The following is a 26,860-nucleotide window of genomic DNA, read 5'->3' on the forward strand; positions in this document are numbered from 1 at the left end:
CAGTGGTTATGGATTGCACAGCACCTTTAGGGACTGCAGAGACACCCCTGCCTCATTACCTTCATCTTTCTTAAGCTCCAACAATTCGGTGTTCACGTGCAGCAAGTTGTTACGTGTCATCACCCGCTGCTTCTGTGAAAAGCTTCAGAGAAGTGAAATTGTGCCTCTGCCGAGTAATATCGAGCAGAATCTGCCCAGAGGTCCCCTTGTGAAGTGCCACCACCAGGTTGTGTACCAAGAGTCAACAGTGCGTGTTTGTGTAGCTGTGTAGCCGTGCGATTTCACAGCCTGAACAGCTGATGCACACGTGCACGCACGCACGCACACTCACTCCCTTGCGCATGCACGATCGCGGTCGCACTCTCACACCCACGCATCTCCATTCTCAGATTCACTCGCTTGCAAGCGCGAAGACACCCTCACGCACGGTCACACACACTCGCCCTGCGCTGCCTTCACATATCCGCGTACCCACGCACGCACACACACACACACACACACACACACACACACACACGCACAATCTCTGTCTCTCTCCTGTACTGCTGTTCCCAAACTTGCTGCTACACGAACACACACACATCCGCTTCTGCGGTGTCCTCATGCTCACACTGGTGGGGCGGCCTGCTTATGAAGCCTGCCCTTGAAACCGGAGCTCAGCATGTGCTCCGGGCTCCGGGCTCCGGGCTCCGGGCTCCGGGCTCCAGAAAAGAAAGCACTTAGGGGTGTGAACGGCTCCACATGGACTCTGCACCAGCTTGTTTCTGTTTGCCGTATATGGCCCTCTGTTGGCCCTGGCCACACGGTTTCCCTGAGTTATCTTCTCAGATTTTATTAATCTCCCATCCCTCATGCCATCAAATGCTTAAGAGGTGTAGGAGTTCTGCTTTTCTGACCACGGTCAGTTAATGTCCACCCTTACTTTCGAGTGACAGCTCTCTTTTAAAAGGCTCCCAGATTTATTGCATCATTGCTTGCGGCAAACGGCGGAGAATTCACAATATTACGTTCCCGGAGGAGACATCCCTCGAGCAAATGAGCTTTGGCACATTGGTCCCCCGAATCTGTAGATAGGCCGAACTTATAACACCAGGAAGCCTACGCCGTGCTGTACTGCTTCCTTATTTCTGTGCCCGGTCTTTTGGGGAGAAGCACCGTCACTGAAACTCCCAGCATCTCCTCATCCTCTGCTTCTGGTTGAGTGTCAGGTGCCTACAGTTCTGAGGATGATGTGTGGGAGGGAGGCCCCAGGAATCTGCTGAAGGCACTCAACATGGCTCTGTTAAAAATGTCAGGTAAAAAGTGTTTAGTAGGACATCCCAGTGATGTAAAAATCCCTATAGGACTTGTTGTCTTGCCATGTTCTAACTTCACGCTTTCCCTTTTGTTCTGGAAAACCAAAAACATATTTCAAGATGTGATGAAATGTATGCATTGGATTATAAATGTAAGATGAACGTTTTTTATAAAAACATCCATGTTCCTTGTGTTAAAATCTGTAGTCTGCCTTTACATGTCTCATATCACATTTCCATTCACCGTCTTGTGAACTCTACTCTGCAGCGTATGAGTAGAGTGTGCACCAACCAGCAAGTACTGATCTTTGAAGTTTAAATTGTTATGCTTTTGGTTTCTTAGCATTTATCTGAATTTTTAAAGTTAGGAGCGGGCAGTCAGAAAACCCATGCAGACAGTACTTCTCATGTAGGACACAGTGCATGTCTCTTACATTTAACACATTCAGTCCCTGCTATGCCTCCTCCATAACCAGGGAAATGAGCAGTTTGTGGTGGGCTTCCAAAGCCTTTGGCTCCAGTTACTTGAAATGAAGGAATAATAATAACATTATGTGTTCTGTTACAGTAATAACAATCACATTACATTACTGGTAATCCATGTACAGACAAGGCTACCAGAACTTCTGTGCCTATAGTGAATCAATGGGAGTTAATTTCAGGCTTTTGGTTCAGAAATGGCGCATTTAACTGGGCAAAAAGTGCACTTCAGTCAGGCTTATTTGTCCGAAATTGATTTCAGGTTTACAATAAGTATAAAGTGCAATCATGTGAGATGCTCACCACATGTATTTTCCACTGTCATTTACAGCAGAGTTGTATTTGCCCAAGCAGGCTTCAAGGGAGTATGTGCTTTCCATGTGATCCAAGCGTGAATTCACATCATGTTTATCCATCGTGTAAAAAGTAAAAAGTGACCTTTTGCTTTTGTCGCTGTCGTTTACAATGTTCCCAGGATGGATTCCGGAATGCCGTGGAATTTAAAAAAGTGAATTCCAGTCATGGAAAATCGGGGAGTTCACCATGCAAAGCATTACTATAACATTACCAAGAATTTTGCTGTGACCCTTTTTATACAGCCTTGAATTTAAACGGTAGTTTTAAAACTTGTCCAGTTGTGATGAGTTCCAACTTGTATTACCTGTAAAAAGGAGGACTGAGATAAGGGAACCAGCCCAATCAATCCTGACCTCATCTCTCGAGGAAAAAAAAAAAAAAAAGCCACGGATCAGGCAGCCAAAATATTGGAGCTGGTGGCAATGAGGGCCTGGAGTCTCCACTGAGAGAACAGGGTGGAAATGCGGATAAAGGCTTAAAAAAAAAATGTTCATTTCCCGATGCCAACTCCCTGGTGTACTTCACGGATGCAGCTCCCATAACATCCTAATGGGATTAGCATTGCGGCAAGTTGTAGTTATAATACTAAATTTAAACCCAACATCAGTAATTTCACCCACAGTTTTCGTGCCTATTTGTAATGGGGAAACCCATCAGTCTGACTGACTTAAAATACAGTTGTGGGATTTATTTGGCTAATGCTTTTGATATTCACAGGAACCCATTTTGTTGTTATGGGCTGGTAGGTTTTTAAAGAGGCAGTCTAGGCAAAGCCCTTTGCTCAAGCGTACCGCGGCTGTGAGCTGCCTGGGATATGATCGCAGGGTTAACAGGTCAGATACTCCTGCCAGCTGCTGCCTGTCCAGAGCACAGTTCCCCTCTCCCGTGGCTGTTATCATAGGTTTCTCAGCAGGAGGAGTGATGGAGCGGGACAGTGTGCTGCATGCAGGCAAAGGCTAGGGCGGCAGTGTAGCATAGTGGTTAAGGAGCAGGACTCGTAAACGAAAGGTTGCCGGTTCGATCCCCAATGGGACACTGCTGCTGTACCCTTGGGCAAGGTACTTAACCCACAATTGCCTCCGTAAACATCCAGCTGTATAAATGGATAACATTGTAAAGAACTGTAACCTATGTAAGTCGCTTTGGATAAAAGCGTCTGCTAAATGAATAAATGAATAAATGTAAATGTAAAGGCCTCTCTGTGGTGGGGGGGGGGGGGGGGGGGGGGGGACCTTGCCCGTGTGTCGCTGTCCTGCCAAGAGGCCACCCCCTAGGAGACTGGCTGCTGCAGCTCACCATGACCTGCTCCCCCACACTGCCCCATCCCTGCTGCGGGGGGGTCGCGGAAAGCCCGTTAGACCACAGTGCTGCCAGCTCTGTGCACAGCAGTATGGATGCTTTTACTCCCTCAGAACCTTCCCTGTCTTTAGCTTTCGGTAAAGAAGAGCCGCTGTCACACCAGCCACACCTCTGTTTGCATCATTCAAGGCCCCCCAATTCTGTGTGCAACGTAGTGGTTAAGGAGTGTTGGTTGCCCCTCACCTTGGTGAATTCCAGGCCGTCCTAAACCTCAGCGGTGCCGCAGACAGCCCTGCGTTCGTAGGTGAGCTGAGCTCTGGTGTCGCTCCCCTCCTTTACCCTCTCTGACAAGGTGATTGATGACATAACTCTCCATCAGCCCAACGAGCCAGAGCATCCGATCCCGCGACCCTCCCCCCAACCCCATTACCTCCTCTCCAAATTGCTCAACCCTCCGCGAGGGAAAATCCCTGGCAGTTTTCCTCTAACAGCCACATCATTTCATTGTGAGGTCTCGGGGCAATTCTGCAAGCCCCGCTTCGAAAAACAATTCCCGTCCTCGCACTCTCAGAGTAATCATGAAAGATTAAAGGCAACAATTTGGTTTTTAACTTTGTTTTGAGAAATTACTGTCAGGGTGAAATGCTATATTGCAGCGCAGGCAAGATCTCTGTTTTAGACCTCACTTTAATACTGTAGATGGCTTACTAATGTGTTGAACATTTTCTCTCCAACATGAGGTGAAAAGGTAATGAAAACTTCCACGATTCGGTCAGAGCAAGCCCGCATGGGAACATGATAATTGAGGCAGCGCTGAACGTGAGAAAGCGAGATAGATTGAGAACTGTGGGGTGCTGTGAAGCCCCTTTCATGTCTAGAAAGCCACCTTATAGCAAGTGCCGATGCCCCATATTCATCCTGTGGACACTGTTTTCAGGAGACTCTACCAGTAAGCCAGCCCTGTGCTCGAGTGGCACCTTTCACATGGCATTGTGCCAAACTGCCCTGCACTGTGACAGGAATAGGACATGGCATAACGTTATGTGCATATTCGGTACTTTCTACACGACTGTTTTCCCACTGTAGCCAGACAACATCGGAGCTGTTCATTTCCTACATCAGTGTCAAAAGGTGACAGGGTCAGCACAGATGATAAACGGCCTCTCACTGCCTTAAATTCCCTCTTTGTCCCTGCGTCCTTTCGTTTTTCCTCACGAGGCAGAGATGCTGTGGGGGAGAACCTTATGGAAACTGTTCAGTAAGGCACCCGAGTAACACAACACACTGAGTAAGACTTTGGGCCCAAACAAAGAGAGAGGGGGGGGCGGGGGCTCACTTGCGCCATCTGCTATTAGATTAGATATATTTACATTTGCCGATTAGCAGATGATCTTATCTAGGGCTACTTAGCTTGCCATTTTTACTGTTATCCATTTATACAGCTGGATATTTGTTGAGGCAACTTGGATTAAATATCTTGCCCAAGAGTACAGCACTGGTCCATCTGGGAATCAAACCAGCCGTCTTCTGGGTTGAGCACTCCAAACCACTACACCACACTTCCACTGGGAAATAGAAAATGCTCCAAAGCGTTATACCAGCATATTCCTATTGTTGCGTGAGTGGCTACAGACACAGATGAGAGGAATCATGGAAGTTACGAAACATTGGTGTCATTTCTGATGTGCCCCTCCGTTTTAGCACATTATTGCCGTGTCGATTGCCTGCAAGAGCTGGCTGGGTTGCAGCAGCTGACATAACATGACAACGTTTCTCTTTAGAAATAAACGTCCTCCTGCTCCGCACTGCAAACTGCAGCACCGTCATCTTTCATAACCGCCATTCCCAGGCTTGTGACTAATTCGGCAGCAGACGTGTTCAGAGAGTTGCCACCGGGTGAAGACCGCTGTGAGACAAATGCAGCACTTTTGGCTACAGCGGCTGTTCATACCGAAAGGCTATACCAGCCGCACGCTAGCATTATCTGTGAAGAGACTGGATAGACAGCGCCAGTCAGTCTTTCCCCAGTTATTCTGCTTATTCAAGGGAAGATTCATTTCAGCATAGTCTGAACTATGAGCGGCGAGCCCACCGCGGATACTCTTTGTAGAAAAACACAAACACTGGAGCCAGTACACATTCTGAAGTGACTCATTTGTGAAATGTACTTGATTATGTCATTTTGGAAATATTTAAACTGGTGATAGCCCAACTGCGCAATCAAATTCTTTTTTTTTTTTTTTTTTTTTTTTTACTAGACCTGTCCCCCCACATTCAAATATTGAAGTGCAGACTCATTGTTAAACATTTTTAAACGATGTATATTACACCAGAACCATTGTCTCTTTGAAAGTACTGCACTTACGTATAAATACATATTAAAGGAGGTTCGAAGAGCCCAGGGAAGCTAGAACTTTGAAGTAGACACATTATGAAAAAGAGCTTTATGACAGATTAATATTTGCCAGCTTTCATTTGTGTAGCAATATATTAAACCAAATGCAGCTACCCAGATCATAGCTCAACATGACTGTCTTTGGAGAGAGTAAGCACATTTTCCAAGTTATTGTGGAGCGACAGCATCATGCTTGAATGCCCAGTGCAAAAGAGCAGAGGGGATGCAGGTCATTTCCCAAATCACATGGCTTTATAGTATATTTACATCTGTTTAGTGTAACAGCACTTGCATACTATAAGGAAGTATACTCTGGAAGTTGAGGATATAAGGAAGTAGACAGTCCACATTGTTAGGAACTTACATCCTGGCCTCTGTCTAAGACCTGCACACTGTATAAAAAGGGTCACTTTTTCATATTATACACCAACTGTGTGTCTTATTGTTCTATCAGGGATCAATGAATCTATCTTGATACATAACATTAGAATCTCATCTGAACAAGTAATTTTTTTTTAAATGGCAGTTTCACGGATGAAACGTCACTGAGTGTGGTTCTTGTAGAATGGATGACATGAGATGGCCCTGGGTCACTCTGATTTCCTGGAGCATTGTGGGAAGGCTTCCTTGGCGACTAAGCGTTACCCATATGAGCGCGCCTTTCTGGCCAGTGATAATGCAGGAGCTTGTGGGGGTTACCATGGCAGCCAACCCCTCAAACGTGAATTTTAACTATTTCAGTCAGTGCCAGAGTCTGCTCTTCTGTGTTGTGGCTGGTTATCATGTTACAGTTAAGTCTTAACAAATAAAATAATGAATTACCGATTTAAAAAACCATGTGTAATATACACACATTCCGTTCAGTATTTTCAAAATTTCATCACAGATGAGTCTTGAGTGATATTTCTCATATTTGTTGGTGGACTCTGTTGTTATGATGAAATTGCCCAGTGTAATTGGTATGTATTGATTAATGAGCATATAACAGAACCAGACAGAACACATTATTAATAATAGAACCAATTTGCTCATTAAAGAGAAGTTGAATGGCTTTAACTCATAGCAAGGCAGCAGGCCCTGTGACTGCTGTAATCTCTTTGGTAATCAATACTGCTAAACCCATTTACCAGCTCAGTGTTGTTCCTGATGGTCTCTGGGCGGTTTAAGCAGAGCAGTTATTTAGGGGAGCTTGCACTCACGCTGATAGTCATTTTATGGTGCATTTATTTAGCATGCACACAAGTTAATTACAAATTTGCAGGGAGTAGAATCAATGTACTAAGCAGTATGTTATGACTATTAGAAATCAGTTGTATTTGACTTGTTTGAAATCTGTTCTTGAAAACGGGGGCACGTTCATTATCTCAAATGCTTTTTTTTGGGAATGGCATTTCACAGGATCTGGTCCTGTGTTCAAGGCACCATTTCTTTTTATGACCTGCCATTTTTAACTGACTAAAATGTATATCTATGACATTCAGTATGCAGAAGAGCTAGGCGAAGGAGGAGGGCAAGATGGCCGATCAGTACAGAACAAAAAGAAGCTTAGCAGTCTAATAAACAGGCAGTCAGCTTCCGTCTTCTGCTGTATAGTCAGCGCAGATGGACCTGAAACCAAGATGGATGAATTCAGTCAGTACTACATGTGGCAACCCTGTGAGACCTTACCCTCGAATTCCTTGTATATACCGCTCTTTTTGCCAAAAATGCAAAGTAGCTGGCTAGCTACGGTCAATGTCTGTGCCTCCACAATTATTAAAAGAATGTGTCACATATGTTTGTAATGGTAAATACTGTAGTTTATAATGCTTAGCTGTGTCTCCCCCTCAGACTGACTTGCTTGTGCCTGTAATTGCATTAGTCGGGTTCCAGCAGTGGAAGTCTTGCACTCACAGATCAACATGACTCCTCCGCCACTCCGGAACGGTAATTAAAGCTAATCCCGTTCAGCTGTCTCAGTTGTATTGGCAACGGTTAGCACGAGAAAAACCTTGTTCCTCATTAGAGTGTATTTGGGAAAACGTGGTCAAGGAGCCCCCGAAGGTTTTGGACAGATTGCAGGAGCCAGCGCATGTGAGAAAGTGGTCACCGGTCACAAAGGGGGTGGTCAAGAGGGAAGTGTGCCTCGCCTTCGGTGGAGTTGATCATAAAACGTAAATGCGATTGGCTCAGTGGCAGTGCTATTGAATGCTCCACTGATAATTGCTGTTCATTTATTTATGTGCCCATTCACTTGGATAAAACTGTCAGCATGCCCTGACATTGATGTGATGAGAAGACATGAATAAAGCTATCTGCAGTCCACTGAATCAATACCAATCTTGTATTGTGTGCCCCCGTCTCAGTATTTCAAAATTCATCCCGCATTCCTACATTTAAACCCAAGCCAGAAGTTCAGCTTAGTTCCACGTTTTTTCCCCCCTCTTGTACTGAAGCCACTGTGGACAGGATCCAGATTTTGATTTAAGTTCTTCGAATAAGATTTAGTCTGCAGCACATTGACCAGGCCATTCCTAAAAGCAGCAGTCATTTCCTGCAGTCGCTGTCCTATCGTGATCCATAAAAAAGCAGGCACCAACAGCCATCCAACAGTAGTTCTTGGTCCACAGAGACCAGGACACATATACTGCTAATGGCACAGTGCCGCTTTGTAGCTGCTATAGTGTTGAAGTTGTGGTGTTCTTGAAGATTCACGCACAGCCTGAATTTTTCCAGCGTAGGCTGTGCTTACAATCACTCCCCTAAAAAATGCTTTTAGATTCCTTCCTTCCTTCACCCTCCCTGTGTCTAGGTTTGGATATTAATTGTTGGAATATCAGCTTGGTTGCTTTGTCTGCCTGTTGCTAGGAAAAGGATTGCTGTGGGGGTTGAAAGTAAAAAGTGGAAGTTTTTCCCCACTCGAAATTACAGTTATGAGGTCACACGATTTTTTTTTTTTTTATCGGTAAGAATTTTATCTGTCATCTGTGGCATGTCTACACAAAGACACCACCTGATTAAGTCAAATGTTATCAAAGCTTTCTGTACAGCAGCTCTGATTGCTCAGAAGAAACTGCTTTCATCCATTATGGAAGCTCTCATTACAATTCTTCCTTTTCAACAGTTAGTTACAGATGTCTTAAGGTAGGAGCCTTTGTATGACATTGCATCAGTATCAGTGGCATTTTTGTGATATCTTCTATCATTACAAATGTGGTTTAAAATCGGTGCTGCTCTGTTTCAGCCTCGGGGTTTCGAGTCTTGATTCAGTTAATTGCATCAGAGTCTGGATCACATTTCACGAACTCGGTATCGTCACCCGGCTGGATTGATAGCTGTCTACTATCTGTTTCACAGCAAAGGGTACACGTAATAAAGGTCTGTCATGTTCAGTGGCAGTTGGTGAAACCGTGTGAAACCACAATCCCTTAGTCCTTCCATTTTGCTGAGAGGGAAAGACAAACATAAAATGATGAGGAATCTTTATCTAACGTGAGCACTTATGGGAGATAGTATTACATTGGGTAGAGCTTCAGTGAGGTAATGTCACGTATGGAGCAACGCAGTTTCTTGAGCCTGTACTCGATGCGCATGCGACAGGCTTCTGTAGGCCTCAGAGATGAATCTTGGTGAGTGAGCTGCCATTCAGTGCTCTAGAGCATTACTGTGACGATCAGTGCAAGTTACAGCACTGTCGACGTGGCATGATATTTTGCTTTGCAAATGCTGTTATCCAGAGTGACTTGCATAGCTCATATGTTTACATGTTATCCATTTACACAGCTAGGTATTTTGTGAGGAAATTCAGGTTAAGTACCTTGCCCAAGGGTACAACTGCAGTACCCAAGGTAGGAATCAAGCGCGCAAACTCAGGGTTACGAGCCCTGCTATATAACCACTAACCACATGCTGCTGCTCTCTCTCCTGTTGCTTTAACTTTATTCTGTATTAGCAGTGATGGTTGATGCTGCTACCCAGTTGAAGTCAGTCACAGAACAGCAGCATATTCCATAACATGCTATCGATTTACCCATAGTCAGTTGAAGCCTTTGTCCATCTGACACTCTGATACGCCAGAGGCAATCCAAAAAACAATATCTAGTTCATGGGTTGTCACGCCTCATTGCTTCATATTGGCTGATGTCATAGGGACACCGTTGAGGAAAAAAAGGGATAACAGGCTTAAAGGTCGGGGGGGGGGCTTCGGTGAGCAGGGTTTACGCTGACAGAGATGTGAATTCTAAAGACAATAATGGGATATCTTGGAACGCCCACTTCGATAACAGACTCTGAGCAAACAGCAGAACAAACCAAGAGCTGTCCCAGAGCTGTTCCTTTTTGAAAGCGGAAACACTTGCGCAAGAATGAGATTTATTTGTGTCCCTGGTAAAAGCATTTGCACAGAGCCTGACTGGAAGATTAATTGAAAGTTTCTCTATGACCATATTCTCCTCATTCTTAAATGAGCAGAACCAATATGAGAATGCCTGTACCAGCCAAAGAGAGAAGTCGGGAGCTCTTTTCCAACATTCGTTTTGGACAAATACTTCTATGGAGCTGTCATTTGTCACAACAAACACTGTAACTATGGTCGCTGCAGACAGAATGTATTATGTATCTTATACCAAAAGCTTTGGGGGAGAGACGTATTGCTCTCCCAACAGGGAAAAGAATACTTTCTTTCCCTGTCCTGGAATTTAAACTGCGTACTGTCTCATGCTTTGTGATTTTTTTTAAGAAGTTTTAATGATGCCATCAGGATTCTCCATTACAGGAAACAAAACGTTGGAGAGAGAGGGTTCAGGCATTTAATTTTTTTTTATGGAGTTCAGCTTCTCTGATGCTATGTTCTAGACTGATTGGTGGAAAGTAGTTGTTTGAAACTGTAAGCATTGTCCTTGACAACAGTGTTTTTTAAACAGTGAACATAATAATAAAACATAATAATGTTGATTATTATTTTGTCACCCTGGATTTGCCCCAGGTAAGACTGGCATTGGTTTCTCGGCTTCCGGTGGCACAGATCTGTTGCATATTTGGAAGAGCTGTTCGCTTGAATGACGTTGATTATTTGCCAGATGTTGGCTTTAAAGTACATTTGAATATTGTTGATTTGTCTGTCAGTCAGCACATCATATGAATGCGGATGCTATCAGTCTTAGCTGTACAGTCAACCCAGTGACTGGTGTCCGTTTTTTTTCTGTGATATTTTGTAGCCACGTGCCAGGTAATTCTGAGATTGGCTGCTGTGTCCATCTCGCATATTACAGAATGGAGTAATTGAAGAGGGTTTGTGAGTAGTGGGATGCTGACCAATCGGAGCCTTTGAGATGACCGCGCAACCTGTTCAGTCATCACTTAACCTAAAGTTGCTTGTCTTTGGTGTGTGTGTTTCACAGCCATTCCAGCTCACAATACAGTTAGATTTCCCTAGTTTCTCTCACGATCAATACAATGCCTCTGATCTCTCCATGTTGATACACTGATGAGGCAGCAAAGCAAATCCATTGAGCTTACCACTGTGCCTGCTCGCGCTTACATTGTGCCGATTAATGAATAATTTGCTGTCTGTAAATATATCACTGAATTAAACTTTGATGAATTCTGAACAAGGAAGGAGTGGTCAAATAATATTATCATTGTATATAGTGGCACAGTAGTCCACCATTTTGTAAAATGTGTCTTTCACTCAGTCGTCATACAGTTCTTATGGTTGTTTGTAATGACAGTGTTAATTTATGAATGGCTGTTTTGAGACTGGGACAGTAGGGGCAGTGAGCCCTTGCAGGGCAGCGTTGCATGTCGAATGTGGCCACATATTGAAGCAATTAAACCCCAGGCCCCCGAATCCAACAAAACGTACGTTAACAGAGAGCTTGCAGCCCCGAGGCTGACGCTTTACCTCATGCGTTGCCGCTGCCCTTGTTGTTGTTGCTGCTGTTGGAGCTCGGGGCTGGCTCTCAGGATGAATGACGTCGAGGTCTTGGACGGGAGGCGGAGCCTGGATGGAAGGGGGGGGCGGTGGGGAGCCGGGGGTCTGACAGAAGGATAGGTCGCGTCTCCAGAACACCACCTGAGAATCTACCACAGGAAGTGCAACACTTGTCAGTGTCAGCCAGGAATGCTGTTGTGGTCGATTTTAGAAATATCTTGCTAAAAATAGATGCCAGCTCCCTCCCGTTCCCTGCTCGGTGCGTGACTCCAGAGTGCCGAGCCAAAAAGACTTTTTTTTTTTTTTTTTTTTCCCCAGGAAAAATTCTGTCCTGGTCTCAGACTTCATTCCTTCGTCTCACATGCAGCTAGACTCGCTAAGAAAGAAGTGGCAGAGATTGGAAGAGGAAAGCGTGATGTTCCGCGTTCACTAAGAGCCTCCTCACCATGCGTGAACGCTGTGTGAGCATCCAGTGAGCCTGGCAAGGATTTGGAACAATATCTGTGGGAGTATGGCTCACATATATAATGAAATGTCTCCCCCAGCAATGAATTTCTTTAAGGTGTGAGCTTGAACCACGGTTTGATGAGAATTCCAGTCTGCCATGATGGAATTCAATCTCTCGCATTTGACACAATGGGGTATTTTGTAGTGGTAAAAAGCACTTTCTCATCTGTTTATTAGGCAGTTTAACCTACAGCGGTAGGTTACAGTATTCATGTTTTGCTTATTACTGGAACCATTACAGCTGGCTTTTTTATTGGAACAGTTTAGGTGAAATACCATCCACTTTCGTTACAAGTTCTCAAGCCCACCTGGGATTTAGGACCAGGTCAGGTGTCCATTGATCTTCCTCCTCATGCTCAGAGCACAAACCAAAGTCCTTGTGTTACAAACCTATAGAAATGGTAACTGTCTAAAGAAAGTGTATATTCATTCCAGAATGTTTCTGCACATCATTCTGGTGTGTTTGAATTGTCTGTAATTCTTTGATTTTTCACCTGGTCTTAAAGACATTTTGTCATGACCATATGCATGTAGTCCTCAAATTCAGCTCTGGAAAAGTTAATATCAGGATTAAATTCACGCATCGTAATTGTAATCCCAGACTGGAGTCACAGACCAGTTCAGCCATGTGTTTAATGTGAAGGGAAGGCTGTTGAGTAGAGATGGGACAATAAATCGATATTCAGTATATCGCGATCCAAAGATATTACGATCCATTTTGTAAGTCAGAAAATGATATCGCGATATTTGCTACTTCTTTCGCACGTAACTTATTTTATGCTATGTAGCGCGCGTGTTACGTTACATGATTCGTTATTTTTTCATTAGCGTTATTAAGCTTCTCATAGTTTTCATGCTATATTTTTTAATGTTAAATCGCTGTTTCCTCAAAACTAGAATTGGCTAGAATTTTTCCAATCTCGTGTCCTAATCGCACCGGTTTTAGCATACGCGCTAAACGGCTAATCACACCGGTGTGACTGTACGCGTGAGGAGGAGGCTGGTGGAGAGGGAGAGCCAACGAGAGGTCCCGATTCAGACACAACTGATAATGAGAGTGCAGATGTAGGCAGGGAGAGACCGACTGAGCCAGTGAAGGAGAAAAAGTACTACTTTCAACCACAATGGCTAACGCAGTACCCGTGGTTGCGGTACGAGGGGAATTCGCAGTTTTAACTGGCTGAACAGTATTTATACAGATCAGAGAAAAGATAGTTGGAGAGATAGCAGTGCACAGGAGTTTTAGAAAGAGTGGTTTGAGAGGGGGAAGAAGGTAATGTGGAGTAAAGAAAAGTGGAGATCTGGAGATCGGTGCGCAAAAGAACGAGATAAAACGGAGGGGACCGGCCAGTCTGCAATAGACCGTTGGACCGGCTCCACTATCCTACCCAAACAACAAAACAAAACTAGAAAATAAACTCGACAAAAAATGCACCACCGTCCCACGAACTTTACACATAAAGCTGCACTTGTACACTTAGTGAGAAAACAACTCAGTTCGCACAATATACCACGCTGCTACTCACTCAAATTCCCCGACGACTGTGCTTGCCGCCATAGACGTTTAAATTACCTGAGGTGCACACCTTTGTGCACCCGTGACCCTGACGTCACGTGACCCATAACCCCCTACTTCCGTGCACCCTTTACCTGACGTCACGTGGCGTACCCGTAACAGTGTGGAGTAGGCCGGTGTGATCTGGCACCGGCAGGATGGGGGAGGAGATGAATCATCACTTCTGATGCTTCAGCGTGAGCACAAAGAGCGCTGTTGTGTGAAATCAAGCGCCATTATTACTGGCATCAGGCCCGCCAGCACACACTTCACAGAAATGTAAGGTTCCCTGTGTTTTTTCACCACATACTCGACTGTAAATCTGTATTGGAGAAAGGCACACACACATGCTGAATTTAACACGGCAGGACATAATGTTCTCTGACAATGAGTTCTCAAAACAAACAGCTCTCAGATGGGAATCTGTTGGGACTGAATTAACAATTTTGCGGAATTAAGTCGTACTTAAATGTTGATGTGAAAACGACATGATGAAATATTTGCGTCACCCAGACATGCCTTAAAGTTAGCGGGCTTGTGTTTCTTACGCACAGCCTGTACTGTGAGGGACTGTGTTTATGTTGGAAAGGACTTGCTTTTTTTTTTTAGAGGGAAATGTCATATATATATATATATATATATATATCATAAATGAGCAAAAGAAAATAAAAACAAAGTATCCCCCATCGTAATGTAACAATTTAATTTGTACAGTTTGGCCCTGACTGTAGCGGCATGCATTTTTGTTTTACTGTTACCGCTGCTATATAATCAGTAATCTGCAGCATGTGTGCCATCAAATGTTTCATGAATACAATTCCCCCTCATTGATCAGACTCTTAACCAGACCCATCTTGTCTTAATTAGACCTTGGGAAACCCAAAGGGTTAGCTGTGATAACTCGCCCTCATGCTATACAAATGAGCGTTTAACAGCAGTACCTCATTGGAAGATCAGGCGGGAGATTGCACTATTACGCACGTCGCAGCCGCCAGTGTCTGCGGGGTCCCGTTCCAGCCGGGCCCTTAATCACCCGACTCAGTTCAGCCAAGCGCTGCCTTGGTTGAACCAGTTCAGCTGACCTCCCCGGGTCTCGTGCCGCTGGATCTAAAAAAACGAGAAGGAAAGGAAAGGAGCACGCCGGAGAGGCTGATGGCCCCTGCAGATCCGGAGCCGAGCGGCTCTGATTCAGGCCGCGCGGAGTGCTCCGGCCCTGTGAGAGCGCCCTCCGCGCTGACCTTTTATGGCACATTTGATGCTCTGCTGCCCTTCCATTTTTAATCAGTCTTTTCAAGCTGCACCCCTATCCCATTTTTGAAAGCGCAATGCCGTGACCCACATTATATTAAAAAGAAAGAAAAAGAAAAAAAACAGATATGGTTAGATTTTCTTGAAATGCAATCGTTTTGAAATGCAAAACACGGTGTAGGTCCGTTAATTTTCAAAATCCAAAGGACTGTCAGTCTGGTTCACTAGGAGATTCAGAGATGGCTCTGTAATGTAAGAAACTGCTCTGCCCTTTTGCCTTGTTTCATATTGTGGTGGATGCTGTTGCAGGAGTGTTTGCCTGTATTTAGTGTTACTTTTTTCCTCTCTCTCTACTCTCTCTGTTCCTTTAGTTTCACATCTTGCATTCTAAGCAGGTAGGTGACCTTTCACCCTTTTTTAAAGTAGTAAATATCATCTTTTCTTTACCTCATCTGAAAGAGATGGTGTGTGTCTAGACATTCTGTTCATTTTTGGATGTCTATATATTGTGTGTGTGTGACGGAGGACCACTGGGCAATTCTAAGCATGGGCATTTGGCTGTTCTCTTCCATTCATGTATTATGTTAGATACAAATAGCAGAGGTTCTTTATGTTATGGTTTGTGGATATATATGTAAAATACCAGGCAAGGAGATGATTTCACTCTTTGTATTAATTTTTGTTTCCATAAATAATCATGGGCTCATAATTACACTCCATTGCAGTGTAGAAGGACCCCTTATGAAATGACATTTGACTGGAAACCATTATTTCAAATTCACTGCCATGTAATTGCAGTTATTACACGGTTATTTAAATACTGCAAAAGGAACATATCTTTAACAGCGTTCAGAGCCATGGGAGGAGCTCTCCCACTGGTGGCAAAGAGATGAGTCTTTTGAAATCTGTTGTGTTTGCGTGGATAGGTGTACAGTTATGAGGTAAGTTAAGGCTTCTCACCCCTTATATCCCTGTAGTGTCATACATTTGGGCTACACTGGCCTCAGAACCACAGAGAGTTTGGGTCACAACATGGGGAGACCTGACACATACCATCCACCAAGACAAAGCATTCAACCTGCATTTTTTTAATCAGTGCAGCATATCCCTAAATTTGCTAGAGACTCCTTCTATAGCACAGGGATATCTCTGGAAATCCATACTCTCCCTCGCCAAACTCCACATTGATAGTGAGAAATTGTTAGCTGCCGGTCACTGAGGGGGAAAGTGGATTGGACAGGATCCCTGTCCTCTGGACAGACGCCACAGAGGTGACACAGTGAGGTGCTACACCCTTCATGGCAGCAATCACAGAATTCGTTTCATACAGCACCTCCTACAGCACATGCTTGGAATTACCTTGTCAGTTATTGAGGGCGGCAAGGGCCCTCAATAAAGCCGATCGTGTTTTTTTACAACTCATATTAAAAAAAAAAGCCTGACTTAATGGTTCCATTTGTGGATTTTTATTATTATTCTTTTCGTGGAATTTTTTTGTGGGGTTTTGGTGTTATTCTATTCTATTTTGTGGGGTTTTGGTGTTATCCCCCCCCCCCCCCCCCCCCAGTTTCAGCTTGATATCTGTATCAGCGCCTTTGGCTAATGACAGCGGCTACAACAAGAGAGGAAGCGCACTGAGCCTCTTTGCAGGACCCCAGACTGGAGCCGGACGGGCAGATCTGGCAGCTCCTAAAGTGTGACCTGCCTGGGCTTTCCGAGCTTTAATTCTATGAATGACAGAATGCCTCACAGGCGACAGCAGTTCTAATGGCAGCAGTTCTGCCTCTCTTGTGCCTGTCACTTCATGTCAGCCAGCCGGGCATCAGACTAGCCAGAGGCCGCCGGGAGCCCAGTTCAGAAGAGAGGAGGGGACCAGCTGCTTACTGTACACGGCCGAGCTCATTGAGAAAGTCCGCCTGCCTGTGTGTTTCGGGGCCGCCGCTACCATAAAGGGAGTCTTGTGGAAACGTCCTCTGTTGAAGACCTTACTGTGAGCGAGTGCTGTGAACCAGCATGTGACATCATAGCTTACGCTGACATGTTTTACCATCTCTGGGACAGTTTTGCCTTTGTGAAGAGGCTCCAGTGGAAAGTGCTAAAGTGTGTGTGTGTGTGTGTGTGTGTGTGTGTGTGTGTGTGTGTGTGTGGTGTTGTTGTTGTTGTGTGTGAGTCTGTTTTTCTTGTATGTGTTTGCCATAGTGATCAGGTGACCAGCAACAGCCAGTGTGACCGTGCACACGCACGCACGCACACGCACACACACACACACACACACACACACTCCTGCCTCACAACCAATCAGCGCTGACACGCCAGCAAGATCTCCCAGCTGTCAGACAATGACGCGTGTCCCCGCCACGGGCCGCCCCGTTCACAGGCGTGGGTGGTGGGGGGGGGGGCCGGGGGGGGCTGTTATTTATAGCAGGGATCTGAGACGGCAGTGCAGCAGGAGAGTGTCAGTTCATTTCTCCTAAGAATAGCGCTGGTGTTCCATCAGCACAGGGATGCAGCGCGACACCCTGCATCACGCCCTCCTGCTGGGGTTTCCTGCACCCCGAGCAGGACAGACTGGAGGGAGAGGAGGAGAGTCTGCACTCTCCAGACACCCCAGATCTGCCTCATCATGTTGAGCATTAGGGCTTTTGGATCATCCTTCTCAACCTTACAAATAGAGAACAAATAGTCAACCAGGCAAAATAAGTGCATCATTTACCCTTGTGATATATGAAGGAGCCTTCCATTAACAGTCAGTCAGCACAGGTCACATTATTCGCTTTGAAGGATTTCGTATTTTTCGTCTAAAAGACATTGAGGGTACAGTGCTATCACATCCGGCGTTGCAGTGGATGACGTTGCTTATGTTTTAAGGCTTAAAGACGCCTCCCGCGATGACCCAGAGATAATTTAACGCCACACTTTAATGGGGTCCCCTCTCTGTGATCCTCACGCTTTAATATGTTACCCTCTCTGCGATGGCGTAGCAAATAATTGAGAGCAATCCATAAGGAGGCATTGAGGTTTCATTCCTGGAGTGGAGCTGGGACTTGATGTATGTGGTGTGATGAAAGCAATGCGAAAAAGATCCTTTGATTCATTTGTGCCACAAAAGAAGAGGAATGAATGCTATGCTAAATGCACATTTCATTTTGAATATTAGCACATTTGATAATATACCCTGCTGGATCGATGCATTAATGTCACCAAACCCATAGTGCACTGTGCCTCAGCTAGTTCCCTGTTTCTGTATGGAAATTACTGCCTGCCATGTGTGCTTGCAAATGAGTATTTTGTGGAATATGCTGTAATATTACGTATATTTTAAAATTCACTCTGCAGTGTCAGGAAAAAAAAAAATCACATGTAAGAGCCCTTGAAATTCATTATGTATATTAAGTATATTTTCACATATTCAAATACATATTAAATACATTTTTCTCAGTTTACCATATATTCACGCACATATACATTGTCAGGTTGTATGTAAGTCACACTCCACTGTAGTGTACGTAACATGACATGTTCACTTAAGCACAGACCATAGCATATACTGTAATTATTAAGCTGATTAAAAATTAAACACACGTTTAAGAGAGCTTTACATTTTGACATATGACAAGGTTTATAGGTTAAGACATTCAAGAGTGATATTGGCCAGATGCACATTTACTAAAAGGAATTAAATGCTGCTGACATTTAAAAAATGTACAAGCTGCTTAATAATTTAATTAAGTGGCCGTTACAATTAACCACAAAGACTGAAATTTTAATAGATCTGAAAAGCCTTTACAATAAAGATAAACTGAATTAAATTTGCTGTGTGCCTTATATGCGATAAATGAAAGCCTCCTTGGCTGCTGTAACCTAGTGCATCAAACGCTTGCAAGCTGAAAGACAGCACAGCATTGCGCCGGGAATCGCAAGACTAAGCCGCAGCTCGGACTGCACAGACAGTGTTATTTGATAGGCTTGGATCAAAGTAAGGAGACTGCAGGTCTGTGAAGTATCGCCTTAAACAATAGTTACGTAATGCAACCGTTTTGTCTGAAAATGGCTGAGTTACGTAAACGGGGGTCGGATATTGCCCAGCATATTAAGTGACAGAGCCAAACGGGCGTACTTGCAGGCAGTTTGCGGTCGATTCGGTTTGAGCGACCTTTAGTACACCTAGGCATAAAAGAGAGTGCAGTGGGTGCAGTCGTGTCGCATTTGCCGGGGTATACAGGCTTTATCTGTTGTCTTTATTCTCGCCTCAGTTTCATGCGAGCAGATGCTAGCACGGGTTCAGGGGTGGCTGGTGGAAGGCACCGGGTTTTATCTAACAGCTTACGCTAGGACTCAACAGAACACCCTCTGCAGTTTGAACGAGCTACATCCACCTGTTTCACCCACACTCAGAACAAATAAACAGGTGAACAGGTAAACAGATGTGTGATTTTTTTTTTTTTTTTTTATGCCCAACTGACCAAAAGCTCTTTGGACGCTTACCGTACCTCTCAGTGGGCAAAGAAACGCACGTCCTCGGCGCAGCCGCAACGTCGTCTCCCCAGAAACCGAAAATATAAGCTAATCGACCTGCCAGTTGGAGCTCCCCGTCAAACCAAGGCTCTGTACAATTAAGACGTCAGGGTGAGCTAGGGAGTGGACATCCTCGGCGGGCCTGCGTGGTGGCAGGGATTCATCAGGCGCAGCCGATTCTTAAGATGTATTTTGCAAGGCTCCTCAAGGATATCTCACAATCTTAATGATCCTCATAAATCATTCTGTTCCGCTGCGGCATCTTCTACTGCACTTTGTATGTGGCGGTTAAGGTTTTTCGTTCCCAGACTGTTCCTTGCACTGGAATGATTTTGACAGGTATCGTCACGTTTAATCTAGTATAATCTGTTGTTATGCGCTTTCTCATTCCCAAGAGGTTACACTGATCATCTTTGTTGGCTGTGTACAAGTGTGGCTTGCATTAAGGGTGCACCAATCACTGGAATCCGAATCGGCCGATACCGATCACAGGGTGGGTGGGGGGTGACGGGGATCTTCCATTGAAAGTGTTCTATTTATTGTTTAAAGAATCGTCCTCAGTGTCCTTTAAGAGGGCCTGCTTAGTGAGAGAATCAAACAGGAGCGGCACCGATTCAGCACAGAAAGGGATATAAGTGTTATGGGAATGTGATAAAAAAAAATAAGTTAGTATGACAAGAGACCAGAAAGATCCAGAAGCATCTTCCAACTACCATTTTCTTCCTCATAAAGTACCTTTTGGGAAACCTCAGTGTAAATTACCCTCACACCTTTCTGAATAAGTAGTCCCATGCCGTGTGTCAGCTTTGCCAGTCTGTAATTCTGGTAACATTGATCATTCCCCCCTCCTCTGAAAGTGCTGAACTGCCTCCCGCCAGTAGTCTCCCAGGGCAATGAAATGGCAGACTCCTCAGCCAGCCCGGCTGCTTTATTTATGTTGGTGCCCTCATGTACCTGTCTGCAAGGGGACATGAACATCTTGAGAATCAGCTGCTCGCAGTTCCATCTTATTTCCTTTTTTGTTCTACCCTTGTTATTGATACTGTACAGCTTCATCAGGAGAACCAGGATAAAAATTAAGCCGTTTGCACATGTGGCATACGCCCCATCGTGAGTTTTTCATAATATAGAAGCACTAGACACTGTTACTGCATGAACTTCATATGTCTTATCATAAGCATCAGTCTTACCAGAAAATCATATATCGTAGACCTTTATTTCATTCTGGTTTCTTTTTCATACATGCTGGACTTTGGCCTGTCTTGTATGGCTGCGTGGCTGGCTCATTAGAGAGAGCGTGCGCTCTCCGACGGGTGTCAGGCCTGGTCTGAGGCAGTGACTAGGTGTGAGAGTAACCTGCAGAGAGGCCATCTGCCAACTGGTGTGCAGAATACATCAGCTCGCACAGAGACCAGGAGGGCACCGCCTGCAGCTTGTTAGCTCTCTCGTCAGAACCAGACAGGCCCAGCTTCATAATGCAGAAAACGACAAGTCCGGTGTGAGGCAGGAACGGCAACAGTCTTCTCCATTTCTACATTACAATGTCAAATCAAGACATTATTAGACAAGATTTCTGTCACAGATTCAACCGGAACCTCCCCTAACCCCCCCCCCCATTGGTGATCTGGTCTCGCTGATGCCATCACACGTCATTAGGCTGATCTGAATCATTCTCAGTTTTTTTGACTTGTGAATTTCATGTCAGTTCAGTTCTTGTATAACTCATCAAGTGCTTTTCATTTATATGCACGTAGATGAAGTTTAAAATGAGTATTAAAACATTGTGATTTACATTTGTCACGTTTTAAAAAATTATATAGTCTTATATACAGTAAATGTTAATGAGTCTAAACTAAGGAAAATGGGATATTGAATAGAACTGTCAGTAGTCATAAGGCAGTTTTGAAGGGAATTGTGGGTGCATAGGAAAGCCTACACCATAACGGGGGTATGTGTTTGATTTGAAAGTAGGGGGACACTTTTGGAAGAATAAACAAACCTCAAGGAATCATTTGTCACTGTGTAGTGTTTTTGAAATTTTATGCCACCTTGAGAAGACATTTTAAAAGCATACACATGGATTTCACCTGTAGACCTCCTACTTTCTCTTAGCCCCAACTCTTCTTTCTCTCTCTCTCTCTCTCTCTCTCTCTCAACCTTGCCTCTTTCTCCTCTCCCTCCTCCTCCAGAGTTGACTCGTGGTGATGAGTTGTGATGACTGACATTAATGGCAAATTTAAATAAAGATGGAGGCAATGATGGAGGGTAACAAAAATAAGGGAGAGCAATAGTAATACTAATTTTGGTGATCAAGGCTATGTGCTAAATGAAGACCTTTTTCCATTTGTAATATTGGGACAAAGTGAAGTGTGGAAGACGGGCAGAGCCAGCTAAAGCCCTCCTGTCTGGGGTTGAACCCAGCCATGTCATTAGCTGACGATGGCCAGTGGCCCACAGCACTGAAACCCTCTGCGGTTAGGGGTGGGTATGTCAGCAGGGTTCCCCTGTCTGTTTGCTGTGGTGCCCTGTGACGGCTTGTGAGGTGCTTCTGAAGGCCTTCAGTGACATCAGCAGAGATCTTCCAATCAGTATGTGCCCAGAGGTGCACTGTGGTATTTGCAGTGTGAAAAATGCATTCGTAGCACTATCGATGGCAGTTGCCTCACTTCAGCACTCCTATGCAAGTGTGGTCCTATTGTAACTCCCTCTTTGCTTATCTTCCTGCTTGTGCCATCAGACTCCTACAACTAATCCAGAATGGAGCTGCATGACTTGTCTACAATCTCCGTAAACATAATCAACACCCCTCCTAACCTCAGTGTCCTGTTACGCTTGCATCAAGTTCAAAACCTTGGTGTTGGCATAGAGGACATTGAATGGGACAGCCCTCTTATACCTACAGTTTGTCTTCAAACCGTATGTGTTACCCAGACCCATATACCCTCCATGCAACCATGGGGCAACTGAGTCCCATCCCAGAGGGGTCGCTCTTCTCGGACGTAATGCCTGTCCGTCTTGGTCCCTCAGTGGAGGAATGAACTTCCAATGGGGGTCAGGACAGCGGAATCACTGGCCATCTTCCAGTGCAGAGTGAAGACTCACCTCTTCAGACTGCATCTCGGTTCTGCCTCAGTCCCCACTCCCTAACACCAGCTTCTTGTATCAATAGTATTACTTGCTCTTTATTTTATGTGTAGTAGTATAGCAAAGTGTTTTGGATTCTGAGATTTAGTGACTGTGATGTATAGTAGTGTGTGTACTTTGCCTCCCTTACTTTCTAGGCTTTCTAGTCAGGTTAGCACTAGGGCTCAACCGATTATCGGCCTGGCCGATTGTCAGATCCGATATTCAGCATTTTTACGATTATCAGCATCGTGATTTCCGATTGCCGATAAAATTAACTAATTTAAAAATGTGCTACTTTGGCTGTGATGCAGCCGGCTCTCTCTGTCTCTGTGGTCTCGAGCAATGTCCCGCCTTCAGCACTGTCTGATTGGTTACACGTCACGAGTAATAGTCTGTCAACACTGAAGGCTACTGTGCCACAGACGGGCACAGAGGAACGCATTTGCAGACTGGAGCAGCTGCAGTGAGCCCGTGGAGCTGTGTTTCGAAGGTAACGCAGTAGATATTGCCGAAGTTGCAATAAACATCACAATCCTCTACGCTGAGGTTGCAAAAAACACCACAATCTTATGATCTATTTCTATGATGACAAGCATGCCCAGTTTCCCAGTTACACTGAAAATGCCTGAATAATGCACTTTGTTGCAGTGATATACAGTTAACTATAACAAGATAATAGAGTTTATTTATGAAGCGATAGCCATATCTTTGAGTAACGCTGGTGCCAGTGCAACTGGAATTTATTTTAGCTGCCATTTTGCGAACGTCACATTACTCACCCGTATGAGTTGGTGTGTTTACATGTTATAGGTAGCCGATGGTCATAATAACGTAAGCTAATGTTGAGTCTCGTAGAGCTAACTGGAATGCGATAGAGAACGTCAACAAGTTCATTTGTTGATCCATAATTTAGCCAGCTGACTAGCAAAAAAATTGATTGGCTGTAACGTTATTTCTTGCACGTCACTTACCAGGGCCGGTCATACTCTCTTTTTTTATATACCAAATACCATCCAGTTAGTAGAAAATGTGAAAGTTTTCTTGTTTCTGACAGTTGACGGGCTGTACAGCACTTGTGTAAAGCTGCTTATTGTGCAGAAAAGTAATTAAATCAGATTTACTCCACTTGGTCTGAACACCAAGTAATTTTAGGTGACTTTGCAAAATTAAAAGTGCATGAAGACTCATCAGGACTGTGTTTGTTGTTGCCAGATTTCAACCTAATCTTAGCGTTATGCCGTTTGGCTTTTGGGCAAGTGGGGCTTACATAAGGAAAGGAAATTGTTGTTGATAAAGAGATTGGATTATAGTGTGTGCAGATAACTCTGTAATCGTAATACTGGGTGAGCCATGATTTTACCAAACCCCCCCTCACCCACCCCCCTCCATTAGAGATCAGTGTGGCTCAACTCATACCATTATTTCCCCAGGTAAACCTAAACCTTTTGGCAATCGTAGTAAAATAAATTGCTTCCACATCTTGCAGAGTAACTACTGTGCATGCTCATGTTGGGGTCAGAGATCATTCTTGTCATTTATTACTGGCATGGGTTCGATATATAGAACTGTTGTGGTGTGAGGGTGTGGTATTTTTTCAGTAGCAAGTATTAATGTATTTCTAATTGTAATCATTGTCCTAAGCATAAAACCACAGGGAAACGAATATAGGAAAAAAGATAATTGTGCGGTCTGCATATATTGAATTTCACTTCACTTTCATGATGCAAAATATGGTTAGTTCATCACAACAACATGACAGGCTGTACAAATGCATTATTTTTAAAGAGTCCACTCCCACAGATACCGTTGTAATAACAAAGGCCTATTAAAATAGCTGTGTGCCTTGTTACCCATAAAAGAGGCAGTATGTCCAGTCATTAAGGTGTGTGTCTGTGTGACCATTTCACAGCAGATGATTATGTGCGTTAGGCCTAGATGAAGAGTTGAATGAGTTAGGCCTAGATGAAGAGTTGAATGAGCCAGAGGAGTGAACTTGCAGTTTCACCTCATATCTCATATCTAGCTGAACTGCAACATATCCATGTACCTTGAAAATCCCACCTCTCAATTGTTACATTATGCGCTTCTTTTTTATGCTGCTCAGTGTTAGCTTTAGAACTTCAGAATGTTCACTTTTTGACCAAAAAAAAAAAAAAAAGGTTTTGTACGTTAGGCTCATTGAATTATTGGGAGGAAAACTAATGGGAAGTAAAAATAAATGTTTAAAAATCACTTGGAGATTGGTAACTTTAATGGCAGATATAGTCAAATTAATGTCATCCTAATCAATGTTTGAACGCATATCATAAATAGTGCTACTATGAAATTACGAACAAAATGAAAATGAACTATGAAAATGAACAAAAAGGTTAAAGCTGAATCCGTGCACTGGATTGCTCAAAAGTGTGTGACAGTAGATGCTCAGGAATGGGCTCCATCGGTCTGTCAGTTTTATCCTTTATGATTTACACAAAAAACCACGCCTCCCAATTCAGCCTACTAGAAGCCATAATTATGCATTTGTATGCACTAATCCTGTGATTTAGATGTGCATTTGCTTCAAATAGCCACAGGTATGATGCCAGAAACTGCATATGGGACAAAGTGGAATTTGTTTGATTTTCATGTTTTTTTTGTTTTACACAATGACATTCAATTTTTAAACGGTCCATTTCCCATATAATCCTCTGTGAAGCAGGATGATCCAGTCAATTATAAATTGGTCCCTTAAACCAATCGCATGCCATCATTAGCTTGGACGTCCAGTTCTGGGCCGCACACATTAGAGTCCAGTTGTCTGGTTATTAAAGTGAGCTCCCAAGTGTCTCTGCTGCGGTTGATCATAAATGCCGGTCAGTGACGGAGGTGCAAGAAGGGCACACTGAATCAGAAGCTGCGACTAGAAGCAGGAGGACTTGAGGGAAGCTCTCTGTGTGGTTCACAAAGCCTGTACAAGACACACCTTTTCACTTTTCTCATATTGCTTCATAGAACTAGCTGTGCAGATCAGCAATTCACAACTGACAGAGTTCCTTTAAGAAGAATTTGCTATACCGTACGGTGCGTCTACAGTGTCACATACCAAGAGCATTGTTGTGTGACGCAAGTGAAAATAGCAGCTCAGGTGACACTGTTACAGGTCTGTGGAGTAATGCAGAGGCCACCCGTGGTACCCTCACGACCCGCAAAATGTAACGGATAGCGCTATAAAACCTAACACTTGGCTCAGTAGTTCTGGGGCAGTTTATATAACAGAAACTGTTTTAACTTTGTAATATTGTTAAATGCTCTGCTATCTCACAGACAGAATACCAGTAAGGACAATTGCCATTTCAGAACAGGTTGTCAGACAAACTCAGTCAGCCTATCGTAACGGAAGTTCTGATATTGCGCGTTATAACAGGGTCCCAACTCCTTCAAATATTTAATTTTTTTTCTTAACTTTGATAATTGAATGGAAGTTGTCAAAAAATCAAAAACTTCAAAATTAGCCTCTGTAGGATTATTATTATTAGTAGTAGTAGTAGTAGTAGTGGTAGTAGTATCAATTCAATTGGTCTCAACGACAGTCAGAGCTAACATTGTTCTGAAGCAAGAGGTTTGGAATATAATGTATGTTAAACACTTGCTTTTTAGGAAGTTAGCTAGTTAGTTTATTCAAGGGGTGTATTCAGTGGCTGCCATATTTCAATTTATTTAGGTAGTTTTCTAATATCTAGGATTAACTGATGTAATGAACATCAAATGTGTTTCTGTGATTATTTACTGTATATTTTTTACTTTACCATGATCATTTCTGATCATTTTCATATTTGTTGATATTTTCCAGGGAATGTTAGCTAGCTAGCTAAATTAATTTTTCTCTAATTCTTACATTTGCTAGCTTGCCAAATCATATCAGTAAGACTGCTGAATCTAGCCTTGATTAGCCACTTAGCTACCTTGATGTTTTTCACCCTACTCATTCTGTTTCTGACAATAGACTAGAAACATCAAATTATGTTCAAAGTATTTTCTGTTTCTATATAAATAATGACCAACAAAGTTATTTGTGTATATTTGTGTTTATTTATGTTCTGTTTATATCTAAAGAATCAACAGTTGTCTTTCATATGTTTTGTGTTTGTTTGTTTGAATTTTTAAACCCTGTTCCCTTCTTTTTAAATGTATTT

The 26,860-nt window shown here is 43.7% G+C and overlaps 1 protein-coding gene across 4 annotated transcripts in view; it reads left to right on the forward strand.

Moving 5' to 3' along the window:
* Window positions 1–26,860, forward strand: part of mark1 (MAP/microtubule affinity-regulating kinase 1) — an 85,790-nt gene that overhangs the window by 35,501 nt on the left and 23,429 nt on the right. For 2 of the 4 annotated variants that reach the window (XM_036524033.1, XM_036524049.1), the window contains exon 4: window positions 15,419–15,442. The exons of the other annotated variants lie outside the window; for them this stretch is intronic. In XM_036524033.1, coding sequence (XP_036379926.1) covers window positions 15,419–15,442 — 24 coding nt within the window. The remainder of the gene's footprint in view (window positions 1–15,418; window positions 15,443–26,860) is intronic. 4 annotated transcript variants of the gene reach the window in all.

This window comes from Megalops cyprinoides, chromosome 1, assembly GCF_013368585.1.
Source record: "Megalops cyprinoides isolate fMegCyp1 chromosome 1, fMegCyp1.pri, whole genome shotgun sequence".
NCBI lineage: Eukaryota > Metazoa > Chordata > Actinopteri > Elopiformes > Megalopidae > Megalops > Megalops cyprinoides.